Raw genomic sequence first — 18,263 nt, 5'->3', positions numbered from 1 at the left:
CACACACACACACACACACACACTCACCTTCCCTGGCTTTAAGAAGCTTCTGTTGGGTAAACATCGAGTTGTGGGATGTGTCGCAGGTGCCTTGACACAAGTGTACAGTGGGACGAGGAGGCACAGAGGCAGGAGTGGTCTGTGCTGCCTGGTTGATGGGGAACCTGTCCTCAAGGCTCCATGACAAAAGTCATCCTTAAGCGAGCTTTGAAAGATTATCATTTGAAATAAAGTGAATAACGTCTTAGAGCTGCAACTTTCTTACAGGCACTTTAGGTAATTAACACCTCATCCTTTCCCTTGAGTAGCCTCTTCACTGGCCGAAATGTATCTCCTCAGGTTCAGAGACACATTCGAGACTGTTACAGTTTTCTTATGAGGCATTGTGGCTGTTCCGTGTTGAAGTACCTGTAGGAAGGAAATTAAGTGCAGGTTTTGTGTGTGGGTTGAGAGCTGATCGAATGGAAGGTGTGTCAAGAACCAAGCCGCAGAGTCCCCAAATCATCCGAGTCTCTGGTATTCTTTTTTCAAGGCTTTCTTCATTGTAACTGGTCCCTGATGGTAATTGGTTGAATCAGATTTAACAATGCAGTCAGATAAACAGTTGTGGCAGCTGCTGCCATGGCAACGTCACCGTCCTTACCCTCCCCGCGCTCGCGCCCCTTCCCCACCCCTCCTCCTCCTCCTGCTTTCCTCCAGTAAGTGCATACTCGCTAGTGGTCTGTGCAGGCAGCAGGGTTTAATGGCAGAGCTATTTTCTTTCCAAACTGTTCAAAATGATGAACGAAGATGCAGCTCAGAAAAGCGACAGTGGAGAGAAGTTCAACGGCAGTAGTCAGAGAAGAAAAAGACCCAAAAAGGTAAATTGCCAGAATTAAGAATGTCTGTATATAGATATGTGTGTGTGTGTTAGTGTGTCATATCAGTGAGATTATGGAAACCGTAGAGCCTTACGAGTAACTATACACTATAGCAGTGCCGAACATTGCTTTTTAAGGAGGCAGGTGCAGACTGCTGCTTTCTGAGAATAGGGAAGAAACCAGGGTTCATAATGGATTCATTGACTAGAGCACGGTGAAGTGAGCAGAGACAAGGTGTGTTCTGCATGTGGATTGTTGAGGATTGTGGCCACTGATGGATGCTTCTGGGGTTAACTGGGTATAGAGAGAGTCATTTTATTTTTAGAATGAGTTTAAAAGGAAATGTTAAGCAAGGTGGATTGTGAAGCAAAATGAAGATTGTGGCCAGATGTTTGCTTGGGGATGATCTTGAGACAGCTAGACAGCAAACGCCTTTTGGTTCTGTGCTAAGTGTATTCTTCCTGAGGAGAAAAGACTGTTGTGACAGGAGAAATATGATCCCCACTGTGATATTTCTTTGGATTGCTTAGCTCCTTTACAGTTTTCCCAGACATTATAGTGTGATAGCTATTTCATTGATTAAGATAAACAGCGAACGATATTATGGGTGGGGAGTGTTGGGCATACAAAGCAGTCTGTAAGATTTCTTAGCCTGGCATACATTCCCACACCGTTGATTTTCATAGAAACGATACCAGTGAGAAACAGTGGGAAAAAGATGCAAACTATTCAGCCGCACCCAATGCCAGCACTTCTTTCTTTATGGCCTGACTCCTTCTGGTAAACTGTTGCAGCCTCACAGAGCAATGTGAGCCCCACCTCTGACAGAGATGTCTTTTAAAGAAATTATCCTAAGATCCGTTTATTTCTTGGGGCAGTAAGGAGGGCAGAATATAACATGTTTCTAATGCAAATGTATTCCAACATTAGATGGTTCGCATTTTGAATGAGCAGGTTAGAACAATTACCATGAACAAATGAATGTTTTTCATTTTGACAATTTTGAAATTGCATTGCATTTCAAAATTATAGATCTCTGGTACTAAATGTCTCATAATCTAACAAATAGAAATAATTTGAGACCTCTGATATTTAAAAGGTTACTGTATTAGCAAACAGGGGATTAGTAAATTTGTACGGTGCCACGTAATTTAATAAAGATAAGCATGCCCACAAATGAATTAAAAAAAAATAAAATAGCATAAAGATAGCAATGCAATCTGATAGAGGCAAAGGAGAATTCCGGGCAGCAGGAACATTGGTAGAATGCTCTTTTGTACCTAATGATTCTGGACCCTCCAGTCCTCGAGGGCATTTTTGCAGAGCATTAGCTAATTGGTCAACATTTTAAAAAAGGGTAAAAACAAATAGAAAAGAAAAAGAGAGCAAGAGATAGAGAAAAAGAAAGAAGGAATTTTTGCTTGCATTCACAGTGTTGTTTCAAATTCCTCTTAATTTCTCTCTAAAGTCCCTGTGCTGCATTGGAAACATACTCAGAACTACTAAATAAGTGGAGAATATATATCATGAAGATTTTAAGCTCCGAATGTTGATACTAAATTCACATGGCCAAAGCCATCTTAATTAAAGTATTTGAGGCAGTAGAGAAGATGAAATCATCATGTGTGAGAACTATAATATTTTTTCAGCTCTATTTTCTTCAATATGTTTTTTTAGGAATAAAATATTTTCAAACTTACATTCAGAATGGTAGCAATTAATTGCAAGTTTTACATATGTGTATGTATTTTTACATACATTCAGAAGCATAGATTAAATGAACTATTAAGACACCGTGAATATTGAGGGTTAAAGGTAATTGCACCTAATGGGGAAACATCCACACGCATGCACGCCCAGGTAAACATTCTTTAGTTTGTCAAATCAGACATAAATGGGTTTGAATCTTACCTCTATCCCTTAATATAGTGTGTTTGGAGCATATAATTTAATTTCTCTGATTTAGGTTCTCATCTACAAAATGAATAATTCTACACACCCATTGGTATTTTGTGAGGATTAGAAATAGTTGGCATCAAATTCTTTGAGCAGTATTTAATATACAGTTCATGGCAATGGCTTATCTATGTTGTTACTATTCCCTCAAATGGAAATTATTTATTAGAATAAGTCATATAGAAGCAAAGTCTGTTTATATTCTTAAGGGAGGTAGAATATAATATTGGTACTTTGCAAAGGCTAGTATTCCATTTTCAAAAGGCCAGCAGTTATATACTATAATTGAAATCTTGTTAATTCATACAAGTGATTGAAATTCACAGAAATGTATCTCAAGTCTTTAGATTACTGCTTCATATATTTTTTCATAGCAGGCAACTTAAATTTTCATATTTAGAAACTAGATCATTAAATGTGCTTTGATGAGGAAATAATAATCAAGAGATAAGCATCCCTACATCCCTAATAAGGATAAAACCTGAGCAAAGCAAAAAGTGGAGCAAAGTCAGTGCCATATCACTTCAATTCAATTGTCTGTTTTTCTACTACAGGCTCACATTGAATGCAGGGCAGGGTTCTGTGTGAGCATCAGGACTAGGGACCACCAGGCTCACTGTGGCCTGGGTGCTGATCCAACATGATGAATCATATTCCTTGAAAACATGCCCTTCCTCTAGTAAATATTTAACAGATGAACCATAATACACTTGTTTATTCTACATCTCATAAAAGTAATTCTTCTCAGGGACAGAATGAAAGGGGCTTTTGCCACAAAACCCACAATGTAGAAAAATAAGCAAAGGATTTTATTTTACATTAGAGTTTTAGTGAGTACCTTGAAGATAGAAATTATTCTACCTTTTAAAACACCAACTCTATTCTGTTTTTAGAAATTGAATTTCTGCCCATGCAAAGACCACGAAGAACACACCTGTGATTGAATGTGTTGGGTTACAACTCATTGCGGTGAGGGAGGATGCACATCGCGAGGCGCTGAGTTAGCAAGGACTCCTAGGACTTGGGTTTTGGATGAGTGATTTGGGGGAGGGTCCAAGAAAGTGGGAAAGTGGAAGCTCACTCTGGATTGATTGCTGTCAGAAACCAGGGACAGTTCTATGACTGTGTATCCCAAGAAATCTTAGCTCTAAGACTGTAAACTAAAGCTATAGTGGGGAGGGAAAGAAAAGAGAAGAAAAGAAAGGAAGAAAGAAGGAGAGAGAGAAAAGAGAGAGAGAGAGAAGAAAGAATAGAGAGAGGAGAGATAGAGAGAAAGAAAAGAAAGAACAGAGGGAGGAAAGAAAGAAAGAAAGAAAGAAAGAAAGAAAGAAAGAAAGAAAGAAAGAAAGAAAGAAAGAACGAACGAACAGAGGGAGGAAAGAAAGAAAGCCAGCCAGCAATCTCTGATTTAGAGAGAGAGAGGGACCTATCTGATATTTTGTGGCTTGGACAATGTTCGTGTTTTGTCTGTGTTCAAACACAATAAGGGACCGGTGCTATTTTTGGCCGGCTCCATCACAGTCCCAGAGTGGCCTGGTCTGATGACGATGCTCTGTGAAATTGTTTATGTTCAGTAGAAGAACACAAAGGCCAAGTTGATAGTACCAGGTTAGCTCCTGGGTACCAATGGCTGCTTTCCCCTTTCTCAGGCTTGAACACAAAAATGCTTTTGGAGAGACAGAGATTTATTATTGGATGCTCTTTAGTGTTCAAGGAAAATAAATCAGATAGTATTGTTGCTAAAGTATTCATAGAAATCTTTTCATGGAATGTTTCAGCAAATAGTTTACTTAAGGCCCAATTATTTCACACAAACAGATATTACCCAAGGTATAGATCTGTCATTGATATTCTAGTGGTTGTTCAGTGGAAAAGAGGAAATGGGAAATACTCTAATTCTTCGCTGGAGTCCTGGACAAAAAGGAAGCACATAGACCTACCTACACAGTATCCCTGTATGAGGGTGTTTAGCCTGTTCTAAATCCCGGACAACTCGGAAAAAATTTATTATTCCAGACAACATTTTGGCATATTAGAGTAAAATAATTCAAGACCATATTCGTATGCAGCACCTCACATTTCCCAATTTTGTGTCAGTGACGAGGCTGTAAGGAGCCTTTGATAATTTACATAAATGAAAATGGAAATGCTCAAGCATCACACGTGACAGAGCCATCTGAAATCACGAGGCTTTGTGAGTTCTTCTAAACCGAGTAAACCAACCAATGACTTAAATAACTATTCACTCATTTGGTGAAATACCTATATAAGAATTAAATTATAAATCCTACACTTTTCAATTGAGTAGCAAGATAAAATGGCTTTGTAGCATATTTTATACTCATTTAAAATGTTTTGCTTGGGACCATTATTTTAAAATATTCATGAGCATTGCAAAATTTTTTTGGATGTGTATATTTTTATTGCTGTTTGCTTGCCACTCCCTCACTAGGGAGATGAAAGTGGTTCCAGATGTGTGACTGAAGTGTTGCACCATTGAAATGTGAGTGAGACACAGAAAAAGGTTTAATTTTATAGCAGCCACAAAACGTATGGCTTTTCTAGTAGTAGATCCAACATTTGGGTGTTCAAATCCTCACAGTCAAATCAGTTTTGAATTTAGTTGGTGCCTTACCTAGTTCAATCAAGTCTAAGAAGGCTTTCATGTATAATTCATCCGGAATAATATCCCCATTTCTTCAATCTTCCAAGTAACTTATGATTTACCTTTTTTTAACATGAATTTATAACCCAAAATAGCATGTGTTGCCTGAAGACAGCAATTCCCCATCACTGAAGGTGTTTAGGATGACCATCTGTCAGAGATGATGGAAATTTTTTTATTGGAAAGAAAAATCCCTTCCAACTTGGTGTTTTATGGTTTTCTTTCTATGTCTCTCTTTCCAGCTTTCTACTTACCTTCATAATAGTACTCTTTCACTGATAATCCCATATGTAAATAATAGCTACATATTAAACTTGAAGTACTATTTTTACAGTAAAGTGCTGTCTGCTGACCACAAATACCAGAATTACCTGGGTTGCCAACTAAGTGAAACGAATTCTTAGGACCCACTTCAGACTGGCTCAGTTACTTTTGGGGATTTTTTACTGGCCTCTCTTTTTTTTAAATGTACACGAGAGTTTAGAAACATTGCCTTAGAAAGTGGTCAGCAGGCATGAAGTAGAGTTATTTTGGAAAGAAGAGTCTTTAATTTCTGTTAGATGTGTTAGATTGTTACTTGGCTCTTACCGTTACATTTATTACTTTTAAGTCTAGATGCCAAAAACAATGACAGAAGAGATCAGAAAGCATTTCTCCCCTATTTTACTCTTATTCTAAGTCTAGGACCTAGAATTACTTCACATGTATCACCTCACTTAATCTCCAAATTAACTCTCAGTCCGTATTATTACAACAGTTTTGTAGACAATGAACTGGAGACTCGGGCTTCATGTGGGGATGTTACTGGAGAAATGGGAGACATTTTTTCCTACTATTCAGCAAATGTCCTATTTTGAACCATTTCTCTCACAGAAACCAGGTGCTAAGCCATGTCTCTGTGTCTCCTGTAAAACTTCTAGAGTATCTACAGCTTCAGCTTCTGCTAAGATGTCCTCCAGATTTTTCCCTAGTGTTGCTTCCTATCTTTTACCAGTTGATGACATTCTCCAAAATGCTGACTCTAATCTGAGAATAATATATGTAAAGGTGATTTATTTCCCAGCTGTTTATAATATTCTTCCAATCAGGCCTCCTCTTTCCTCTCCTTTTGCTTCTATTACCTTTTGTAATATATTGGTAAGATATTTTTTTTTCAGTCTATACAGACATGTACTGGACTTTGAAAATCCACAAAAATGAATGGGAAAACATAAGTAAACAGGTAACTTTATGTGGTTTAGGTGTATCAAATTAAGCTAGCATAAAAAGTTGATCCTACTTTTACAACTTTATTCTAATTTCCTGAGAGATTTTGTTAGTATGATATTCTCAGTTATTACTGTATGAAAGATACTCTTTTCTGAAGTGTTTGTGGTTTTTTTTCTTCTCTCAATAAAGTTTCTAAAGAGACAAGCGAATGCATATTGAAATAGAATTAAGATTTGTAAATCTGTATTTGTTACTATCTTTTCCTGACTTAGAGCATACTAAATTATAAATATGCCTCCAGCTTTGTTTCTTTCCTGCTTGTAATGTGTTCAAATTCCTGTTGGTAGCAGAAACAAAACCACTGTCTATTTTTATCTCAGTGGGCACTGGCAGGATTCATCACAACAAATAAACTCACGATCTCCATTTCCTTTCACTTGAAAGGATGGAGTTGGAATTGCTACCAAATGAGACCATCTTTTCATAGAAAAAAATTAACTGTTTTACAACTTGAGACCAAATAAATATGATAGGGTATTCCTTTTTTTTGAAATCCATTAATACCTGCCACCCTTTTTGGACGGTCAGTTTTTAAAAGCCAGAGGGAGATAGTAAAACACATTTTAATGAAAGATACACCTAACTCTGGAGGGTGAGCTTCTACTTAGTTATCAAACCTCGTTTTTATTCATGTTTTTCTGTTAACTCACAACTATCATCTTCTACCCACTAATTTGTGTTTGTACTCATTAAGAGAAAGACCTTGATTTCTAACGTCTGCTTAATGAGCTTTAGTTTCTAAGAATTCGTTTATTTAACTCAGTTTAATTTAGGGGTTTCCTCCTAACACACAGGAAACCTCCCTAACTCAACAATTTTGTATTGGTTTGCTAGGTACATAACACTGAATTAGCTGTTACGGCGTTTCAGGGCTGAAAGTCAATGGTTGATACTTTCATGGAGTTTATAATATGATTGAACAGACATTTCTATCAAAAAAAGGTGATGAGCAACTCAGAAATAGAAGTATTATTTAACAAGGATTATACGTATTGTGTTGTACATTGCCAAAAATAAATTCTCTAGGAGCCTGGAGAAGAGCAAGAGATCAGTGATTTTGTTAAAACATTAAGCTCCACATGTGGGTGAGCAAAAGCCCTGGGCCTTGATTTATGGCTAAAACTTGAGTATGAAGGATGGGGATAGATAGGCAATCTCGATGGGACAAGCTGAACCATGGAATCACAAGTCACATTAAAGATTAGAAAACCGCTGTGAGATTCGTTGTGGTTTATCATCATACATTTTTTGGGTGAACTCTCCTGACATACCCTTATCCTCTCAGCCTTGGTCAGGTCTAGGCTCACATTTTAGAATCCATCTTGTTTGAGAGACTTATTCTGTTCCCTTCTCTTATAGCACATATTTCTTTAATCACTCGTCTTATCTATGAAGCCTTGCCCCATATATATTTGTGTTTATAAATTATTTCTGTAGTCAACAGTAATTACAATAAATAAGCCTCCAAATTAATAAGGCATTTCAATCTACTAGGGACACTTTTTGTAATTATCCAAATAATCAACCTCTCCCTTTACCTTCAGAGAAACTGCTATGGTTACCCTAGGACTGTAGTTATTTCAAAAAGCTATATAGGAACTCCTAAGACTTTACATTTACATGTTAGCTAAAAATGGCTTTTCTCATTTGGTTATCATTATATCTGCTGTGTTTTAGCCCATTTTGTGTATTGGCATACTTTTAGGTTTGTTCTGAATAACTAAATCCTGTGCATTTTCAGATCCTTGAACATGAAATTCATGACTTTCCCTTCCTTTCCACTTCCTGGTCTGTCCACGGGTTTCTGCATATGGTCTTTGACCGTTGCAGGCAGTGACTTAGGGTCAATTATTTTACTTCTGGCTGCCTTGAACTTTTTATCCATAAGATAAGAAAAATTATAGCCACTGTTACTTCAGAAGAAAGAAAACAAAGTAAGGGGGAGGGCATATTAGAAGTAAAACTATGGAAACAGAAGCAAGTATTAGGATCTGTGTTGATTTGGGAAGTTTGAAGAATTTAAAAATGGAAAGTGGACAATTCTAGAATGTTTTACCAAGTACTAGTAAGCAATACCTTTTTTTTAAACAAGTATTTTAATGTAATAATATAGTAATTTATTATACTAGTGATCTTTAACAACATTTTTAAGAATAAATATTTCTCTGTGAAGGTTAAGCCAGTGTAGGTGGGGAGATTCTAATTGGACAAAAAATACTAAAAACTTAAAAAAATTAAAACATTTGAAAATTATGGATGAGAAATTTGCTATTTTCTGTATCTTGACTTCAGTTCTCTTTTCATATAATACTTATCCTTAAAGATTCCTTTTCTCAGATGTTCTAAATGTTTGCCCTGAATTCAGAGGCTGTAACAGCGGGATGCCTTTCTCTCTCATTTTATAGTATTGTCTTATAATCATTGCATGGGGTGGAAGTGGGGGGTGGCAAGAGATAGAGAACAGTATTTTAGGATAAAAACCAGGAAGCAAAAAACTAGAACAAGTACAGACATTCAGTTGTTCAAAGACACCATTAGAACTAGTAGATCTATTCATCCTATTGGCCTTTTAAAATTAGTATGAATATCTACTTTAATTTATTCACATTCGGTCAGACCTATATCAGGTAAAACTGGCATATGATTGTTTAGTATTTTCCAAATAGTTGTCACTGTAAGTTATTTTGGTAGTCCTTGTGAATCATTCAAATTCAAAAGAGTAGGTTTACTTAAGTATTTGATATGTGTATGTTGTTGGTATGAACTGTAGTAAATATATTTGTAATTGTCTATGCAACTTAGACTTCATATCCTCAATCACATATCATTTGTGTAGAAAGGTTGTTCAAAAGCTCATATTTAAATGGCCAATGAATATACTGTATAAATAGCATGTAGGAATCAGTTCTGTTCTGCTTCAACATGAAGAGAAGATTAGCATAATGCCATAATCTTTATTTTTTTATTTAAAAATTTTTAAAATGTTTTTTATTTATTTTTGAGAGACAGAGACAGCACGAGTAGGGGAGGGTCAGAGAGGGAGATACAGAATCCAAAGCAGGCTCCAGGCTCTGAGCTAGCTGTCAGCACAGAGCCCAACATGGGGCTTGAACCCACAAACTGTGAGATCATAACCTGAGCTGAAGCAGGACGCTTGACTGATTGAGCCACCCAGGTGCCGCCATAATGCCATATTCTTATTGATCATTCTTCTGCCCTGGTACTTTGATGTGGCTGTATGCCACACATCTGTGCATTGCTGGATCACACAGCATATAATGGGGATGTGGGTCTGTGACAGTTAAGGCAAATTTGTCACACTCAAGGTTGGATAATTCTAAATCTCATGAAATAAAGCTGGTATGGGTTTTTCAATATGGTTGTTAGCTTCCCACCTTTTGTAGAAGGTCAAGGTTCCTGCTCTATCCTAATGGTAATGTTTTATCCTGTGCAGTACAAGCTGAGGAGAAGGATTAAGGAAATATCATGTAGTATCTCCTCTTCCAGTCATTTCAGAAGCCGTGAGTAAAAGTCTGTGCATTCAGTAGGGTGAAAAACATTCACATTTGAGGTTTACCTGCAGAGCAGTTTCGTGTTTCAAGGTACTATAGTTGTTTGATGGTTTTGAAAACATAAATCTGACATTAGAGTAGAATTTACTTGTAGAATTTATCCTCAACTCTACCAAAGGGATATGGTTCTCCCAATGCAATGTACAGAACAAAATGAAGCAAGTGACAGGAGCAAAGGAAAGTATACTTGGAAAATTCTTTTTTTGAGAATTTGGTATTTGTACTTGGAAAATTCAGAAATTGACAACACTGTCCTAGTTATTGATGGTTTGCAGTAGTGACTATGAAAAGCCTTAATGTGAATTTTTCATTTGTTTTCATGATTTTAAACTATTTTGAAAACCATATTGGGGTAGCATTAATAAATTGTTGGTAGGTAACACATTATCCTGAGACTCAGAATAAGTCTTTGTGCTGAGGTTTCAGGGTAAGTGGTGACAAGGTTTTGGTTTGAATTGAGCAGCTGGTTGGACACAGTGCTAATTTAGCCCCTGCTATTTCATATGAGGCAATTATGTTCATTTTGTCTCAAAGGCATAAACTTCATTCTTAAACTCACAGAGTAGCTGATCAAAGGGAGACAGTACAGAAGAATACTGCTAGATGTGTACAAACCCGAATTCATTACCCCACAAAAGATAAATTTAAAAATGTACATTCTATAGACACATATTTATATGTCACGATTATTCCCTAATTACTTATCTCCTCAATATGAAAAGGAATTCCAGTCCCTTTGTAGGAGGTCCATGTGAGGAGTAACAATAGTAATATAATGAAAGTAAAATGGAGGTCGTCTATGACATTATGATAAAGCTAACTGAATTCAAACTTGTTTGAATAAGTTATGTTTTTTCTAATAAGCTGAAAAATTTAATTATAGAAAAAATTTTCATTAGGAAAAATGGTTTACCTCATTGAAACATTTTATTATGATAATAATAGGAATAACAGTTTTTAATACTAATAAGAAGCAATAATTAATGCATATTGAGAGTTTATCATTGTTTTATGCACTGCCCATTGTGCTAATAGTTCTACGTAGATTATCTAATTTTATCTGCACAATAATTCAATGAATTGGCACTATCCCCATATTAAAGATGAGGGGGTTGATGTCTAGAGGGATTGGAAAATTTCCCTGATGAATCCATATAGCTACTAAATGGTGGACCCAACATGTTACCCCAAGTCAAAATCACCTTCCTGTGTGTGTCCAAACCTGTGCTATGCTGATAGAACAACATTTTAAACAATTAAAATAGGATCAAGAATTCAAAAAATAGAGGTTTCTTTATGTTCAAAACCCATTGACCCCAATATGCCTCCGCTGATTTTCTATGAATATCAAAAGCTATTTTGATTGACTTTTTCAAATATAGTTCAAAACTGAAGTATAAATCTAAATAGGAAAATGTAGTAGTAGTCATTGATTAAAATTATCAATGACTACTTTGTGTCATTGATACAAACATCACTTTTATGTAGTCATTGATTAAAATTATTAGATGTACTCATAATATTCAAGTCAGATGTGAGTTCTTGGTCTTAGTGCTGGAATACTGAAGAATGAAGCTTTATATATTGATATTTCCATCTGCACTTCAACTATTTCCGTCAAACGGCTGACACTCTTAATGTAGCACCTTCCGTATAAGGGGGAATTTGTTAGTGAATTCATGTTGTTTGTCCTGATTCAAAAGGTCAGTAATCTGTCATGTGCTTCATAATCTCATTACACAACAGGGACTTCTTTCCAGTTGCTAGAGAATCAGTAGGAGTGATCGGCCTATTACAGGGGCCATCAGACATCTGTATACGGGCCCCTGTAGGGACACGCACTCTGATTTTTGAATGGGTGGGAAATCTGCTCTGTCAGGAAACTCTTCCAGACGACCTGACCCCAGGCGGCTCCCATGACTGATTCGTGCAGGTAGTTCTTGGGCAACAGCAACAGGTCGTATGTGGTTTGGGAATTTACTCTTATTTTGATGAAATGCTTTGATTAAAAAAATACTATTGTTGCAACAATTGTCTGAATCACTCACTGGCCAGAGTCCAATGGAAGAGTGAAGTTTGGCTCCTTATTGCCTCTTTCTGATAGTAATTTTAAGGGATGAATATTTTTTAAACTTTTATTTATAATTTGCCACATATGAAGAAAGTGATTTATGAATGGAAATAATGTACCTTTTGCAGAGGAATTAAAATTTTCTTTTTTCAAAAAGGAAATTGAGAGATACTTCTTATAGGTTGCCTATATAACAAAGTCAGGAGTTTAGGAAAAATTATACACACACATAAATATATTCTTGGATTATTCTGGGTTTAAGATATGATACTATTGAAAATGGCTTAGAAACTTTGGACTTTTAAAAACAATAGTCTTAACCATACTCTAACTCATAGTTGCCTGGTGTTTGAAGTGTTTTTATTATTACTATCACCATAGAAAGCTCTTCTTGTGATAACTATCCCTCTAAAAACCCAATGCCATATCATACACAGATTTTAGATCCTTATATAAAGCTGGATTATTAATTTGGAAGTTGTAAGTTGAATTTCCAAATATTCAGACAGGCTTCCCTCCCCCTCAGGTGAGTTTGACTCTCTTTGTATGAGGGTGTATGTCAGGATCTCTGATAGTAGTCTCATGATCCAACCCCAGAACCAAGGGTCATGTGAACGATATCATAGGATGGCCTAATCTATAATTCAAAGACCATGTACATTTCCATTTCATACTTGAAAATAAAAGTAATATTTTTAGAATTTTTACTATTTAGAATGATTTTTCAAATTCATTTTAAGGTCATCAGTGAACCATGAGTTTGGATCATACTATATAATGCCTGCTGGCTCTACAGTTCTTTGTATACTTCTATACGAATACATGTCACCCTTTTGCAGTTTCTTTTTTTTAACATCCATAAGAGCCTTCTTTTATTTTATTTATTTTTTTGAAACTTAATTATTTATTTTTTTTCCCCAAAATAAACTTAGATTGTATTGCAGTTTCACTTAACAGTATATAAAATGATAAGAGCCTTATTTTAAATAGAGATTATTCGATACTATATGAATTGCAGAAGTGAACAGTGTGAATAACTTAATAAATTGAGAATATCTGGTCAACAGGGAACTTTTAGAATATATTTGACACAAATGAGTATGTCACAGAGGTGATTGATATTTAGGCAGATATAGCGGACTACATCTTTCAACATACTGAATTTTCTGCAGTATGAAAAGGATCCTTGGCATCTTTTCAATGACAACTGTCTAGTACACATTTTTTTCTTTTTTACTATTTGTCCACTAATTTTAAGGCAGTATAGCTCAGATATTTAATAATAGGATTAATATTTTGCCCTTTCTTTCTACAGAACTAATTTGATTATTTTCCTTAGGCCTACCATGATGACAAGTAATTATGTCTGTTGACCCTAAAATGACCTCAAGGAAATGAGGTGCTTGTAATAATTTAGGTAACAAGTGACACATGTCTGTGTTATACCTGACCAAAATTCAAGTTCTATAGTGTAATATCTGCTTAGAATTGAAAATTCTGAGATGGAATATGAAATTGAATATGAATGTATCTAAGGCAATATGTATGATTACACATATGTGCATAACAAATATTATATTTGGATATTTCTAAATAATAGCAAAAATGCCACAACATTTGCAATGTTTCCTAAATGGATTGTATTGGGTTATCATTTAGTAGAAGTTTTCAAATTATCCCTGCAGCCAGTATTGCATATAACATTTGGTAATAGTCATTATTAAAATAAATTTCAACACTGCTCTCTAAAGAAATATATTGTAGTTCTTGAATTCCTTTTTTTTCATGTGTCACTTAAAGTTTGTATTTCTTTGATGATGCAGATATTTCTTTTTGCAGTATAAACTGCATTGTTTTTTATTATGATCAAAAAACATTGTTTTTGTGTGGCTACTTTCTCAGCTGGCAGAAGATGAAAGATCCAATAGACTGATACATAGAATCTACATCTATGATATTGATTGCAGATTATTTTTATTGACTGGTGGTTATAGGTAGGTATTCTTTGTATTATAATTTAAAATTCTTGAAAATTAACAGCATATATAGAAGTCAAAGAGTTGAATTATGAAAAATGATATTTTTTCTCCTAGAAAAATATTTCTAGTTTTTAAAATGTATGAAACTGAACTCAGTGCAAATGTAAAAATAAGGCTGAAAAATAAATTTCAGGGCTATTTTGAGTAGACACTGTGTTAACTCTTGCTAATTTTCAACTAACTACATTGGATTGGTTTAGATTGCAATGGGAAAAATACTTTTCTGTTTATTTCACTTAATGGCTCAAATGGCAACTTACTTATGGGAAGCTCATCTCTTAAGTTATTTTATCATAATGTTTTTTTTTAGTTGACGTAAAACATTAAACTGAAATTTGATTTTTTTCATAAACACACACACAACTTTTTTTTTTCAGTAGCTATATACACTGTCATTCTTCCCACTGAATGTTATTTTTGGAATTTATAGAATATGGTGCAATTGAAACTGAATTGCTTTCAGGTATAAAAGATCTATTTTTTTTTATCTTTAATACTTTTTTAAAAATTTTACTTATTTTGAGAGACAGAGAGAGCACGAGCAAGGGAGGGGCACAGAAAGCTAGGGTAAGAGACAGAATCCTAAGCACGGTCCATACTGTCAGTGCAGAGCTTGATGTGGGGCTGGAACTCATGAACTGTGCTATCATGATCTGAGCCAAATGAAGAGTTGGACACTTATTTTAAACAAATTTTTAAGTGCCTGGGTGGCATAGTCCATTAAGTGTCAGACTTCAGCTGAGGTCATGATCTCATGGTTCTCCATGTGTCAGGCTCTATGCTGTCAGCTCAGAGCCTGGAGCCTGCTTTGGATAATGTGTCTCCTTCTCTTTGCCCACTCGCGCTCTGTCTCTGTCTCTCAAAACTGAATAAACATTAAGAAAAATTTAAAGCAATTTTGCCTTGTTAATTCTTTAGGAACATAAAATACTTTAGAATTTGGTTATGACATCTATGCATATATATTTTGGTGCAAGTTTAACAGGAGAAGAAGGTCCTTTTTACCTACCTCATTATCTCTCAGTGTGGATTAAGCTCCCTCATGAATACTGTGTGTGGTATCATGATGGTGAGATTCTGTGTCTGATTCAGTAATGTTTCCGATATGCAGGTAGTCAATTGTTCTGTGAGTTTACACATAACAGCAGGTGGTACGCGGCAGGATTTGCTAGGATTAAGGAGGAGGGGCTCCACATTTCACAGTGGTGCATTGGCCACCTTTTGTTTTTTCCATGAGTGAAACCCCCTGCCTCCCCACCTGCCAGACCAGTTTACCCACCTCGCTCTAGGAGCTAAGTCTGTGGTGCTGGGCCTTGCCGCTGAGTACTAGCCCTTGCTGCCTCTCCCGCCATTTCTCATTTTGAGAAACTCCAAACTATGAAAATTGTGGCTTTGTATGGTTCTTTGAAAAGTTGACTTTTGAGGGCGTCTCGGTGGCTCAGTCAGTTAAGCGTCTGACTTGGCTTGGGTCATGATCTCCTGGTTTGTGAGTTCGAGCCCCACATCTACTCTCTGCTGTCAGTGCTGAGTCCTTTTTGGATCTTCTGTCTACCTCTTTTGCTGTTACTCCCTCACTTGCATGCACACATGCTCTCTCTCTTTCTCAGAAAGAAGGTATAAAATATTTTGAAAAAAAAAAAAAAGAGTTAACTTTTGTGATTTAAGCCATGCATTGACAATTAATTTCCTTGTACATCTGTAGAACCTCCAACAAATAAAAAATGTTAGAATTGAAATTTAAACAAATACAGTATCTCTCAAATTCTACAGAAACGTATATCATTCATCCTGTGTGTCTAATAAAAATAATGGTTATTTTGTTATTGCAGTCAATATAAATAGATGAGTGTGCTCTTTCTCATGCATGTGAGACCGTGTGTACATACACGTGACCACCATATTTGATTAACACTAATTTTCTTTGATAGCGATACAGCCAAGCTGGGTATGAGGACCCAGAGAGGGGGACCTACAGGACCATCCAAAAGGGTCCTTTGCTTCACACAAGATAGAAACCAAACACAAGGCAGAGAAAGAAAAACAGAGTGTATTGAATAGTGTGAGTGACAGACAGAGAATAGCAGAGTGTTTAGGAGACTCCGAAAGGAAAGGAGAAGGAGAGCTGTGGTTGTTTGGGTTAGGGATTTATATCGGAAAGGGAGCAAGAGAGAGTACGTGTTCCTCCGGGAGTCTGGGGCAGGGTCCTATCAAAGGCGAGTGTCAGGTGAACAACAGATGTTATCCCAGAATTTTCACAGCTGGGAGGATCGATCCCAGCGTCAGCAGAGGTTTGTTTGAGGCCAATGTCCTGGAACGTATTCAGGATCTTCTTAGACGTTAGTAGGTGTTTGGGGCCTAGGACAAAACTCAGAGATGATTAACTTTCTTGCCTCCCCCTTAAAGAGGGAATATAGCTTCTTTGGCTTATTCTGGGGCCAGAATACAGAACACAAGTAAACCAGGCTGAGCAGAAAAACAGCAGAGACAGGGACTTCCTAAAATGGAGTCCCTTCAGCCTCGCTCCCTCAAGAGCATAAGCTTTTAGAGCTGCAAGTGGCTTAAAATAGAGTGGAAATTAGCTGAGTTTCCAAATTCAAATGTCTTATTTTATACGAGGAAACTGAGACCCAGAGAAGCCAAGCACATTGGCCAAAATTGTGTACGTAATTACATGGGTCTAGACTTCACATCTGATGCCAAGTAATGTTCCTGTTGCCTAGAGGTCATCTTGAAGAGCAATAAAGCCTAGCATGGGAAAGAATCTAAGTGTTGATGTTGAGAGGTGCAGCGTCAGAGGTGTCCCTGATCTGCTGTGTGAAGGAGACGTGGGCCAGTGACAGCGAGGACGAGCTATGTTCACACCGAGTGAGGTACCAAGTTTTTATCTGCAGAGTTATTATGCAAAAGCCAATTTCCTGATATTTACTACCAAATGCTTCATGAGAATGTGTTATATATACTCCTAGTGCTACCAAAGCTACCAGAGCTGGCTTTCAGCTGTGATTTATGAAAGGAGAACTGCTTTCCCATCTCAATCCTCTGGTGTCTGCCTGGATTCAGGTATTTCATGATATCTTAAGACCTTTTTAAATGAGAACTTTAAAACAAACTAAAAAGGTGGTTGAAATCAAAACATTATGAGAGAACCATATATGGATTTGTTGGATCATTAACACACATTAGTCTTAGAAAGCTGCTTCATTTTACTTTGTCTTTGTATACCTTCCATTTTTAGTCCCTTGGTCCCTTGATTCATGTGGTCCCATCCCACTCCCATCACACACACACACACACACACACACACACACACACACACACACACTCAGGCTTCTTATAGTTTTTTAAAATATTTTTTAACATTTATTAATTTTTTTGAGAGACAGAGAGAGACTGAGCACTAGTGGGAAAGGGACAGAGAGAGAGGGAGACACAGAATCTGAAGCAGGCTCCAGGCTCTGAGTTGTCAGCACAGAGCCTGACACGGGGCTCGAACCCACAACCGTGACGTCATGACCTGAGCCAAAGTCAGACGCTTAACTGACTGAGCCACCCAAGTGCTCCATAAGCTTCTTATAGCTTTTGTAAATCAACTGCAGTGGCTACTGGACTCACTCTGTAGGTACTGAAAGTTCAGTTATTAGGAATGGTGCTTGGTTCCTGGTGGGGGTGCCCTTTATTCATCTGTGTATTTACTAATTTTTCACTCAGAACACATTTGTTAAATGCCTCTTAATGGCTGGACACTGCTGTGAAAAATACAAAATATAAAATACAAAAATGAGGGAGACATATTCCTTGGCTTAAAGAGAATTCTTCAAGGAATATGTCCCC

At 36.6% G+C, this 18,263-nt stretch overlaps 1 protein-coding gene across 7 annotated transcripts in view; it reads left to right on the top strand.

Moving 5' to 3' along the window:
- The first annotated feature begins 729 nt into the window (after window positions 1-729).
- ANK2 (ankyrin 2) overlaps window positions 730-18,263 on the top strand; it is a 336,115-nt gene continuing 318,581 nt past the window's right edge. For all 7 annotated transcript variants that reach the window (XM_029941812.1, XM_029941804.1, XM_029941796.1 and 4 more), the window contains exon 1: window positions 730-860. In XM_029941812.1, the coding sequence (XP_029797672.1) occupies window positions 777-860 (84 nt within the window). In that variant the 5' untranslated portion in view covers window positions 730-776. The remainder of the gene's footprint in view (window positions 861-18,263) is intronic.

This window comes from Suricata suricatta, chromosome 1 (assembly GCF_006229205.1).
Source record: "Suricata suricatta isolate VVHF042 chromosome 1, meerkat_22Aug2017_6uvM2_HiC, whole genome shotgun sequence".
In the NCBI taxonomy this organism is placed as follows: Eukaryota; Metazoa; Chordata; class Mammalia; order Carnivora; family Herpestidae; genus Suricata; species Suricata suricatta.
Note: the sequence above shows the minus strand (reverse complement) of the source record. Positions and strands in the feature narration are given on the sequence as shown.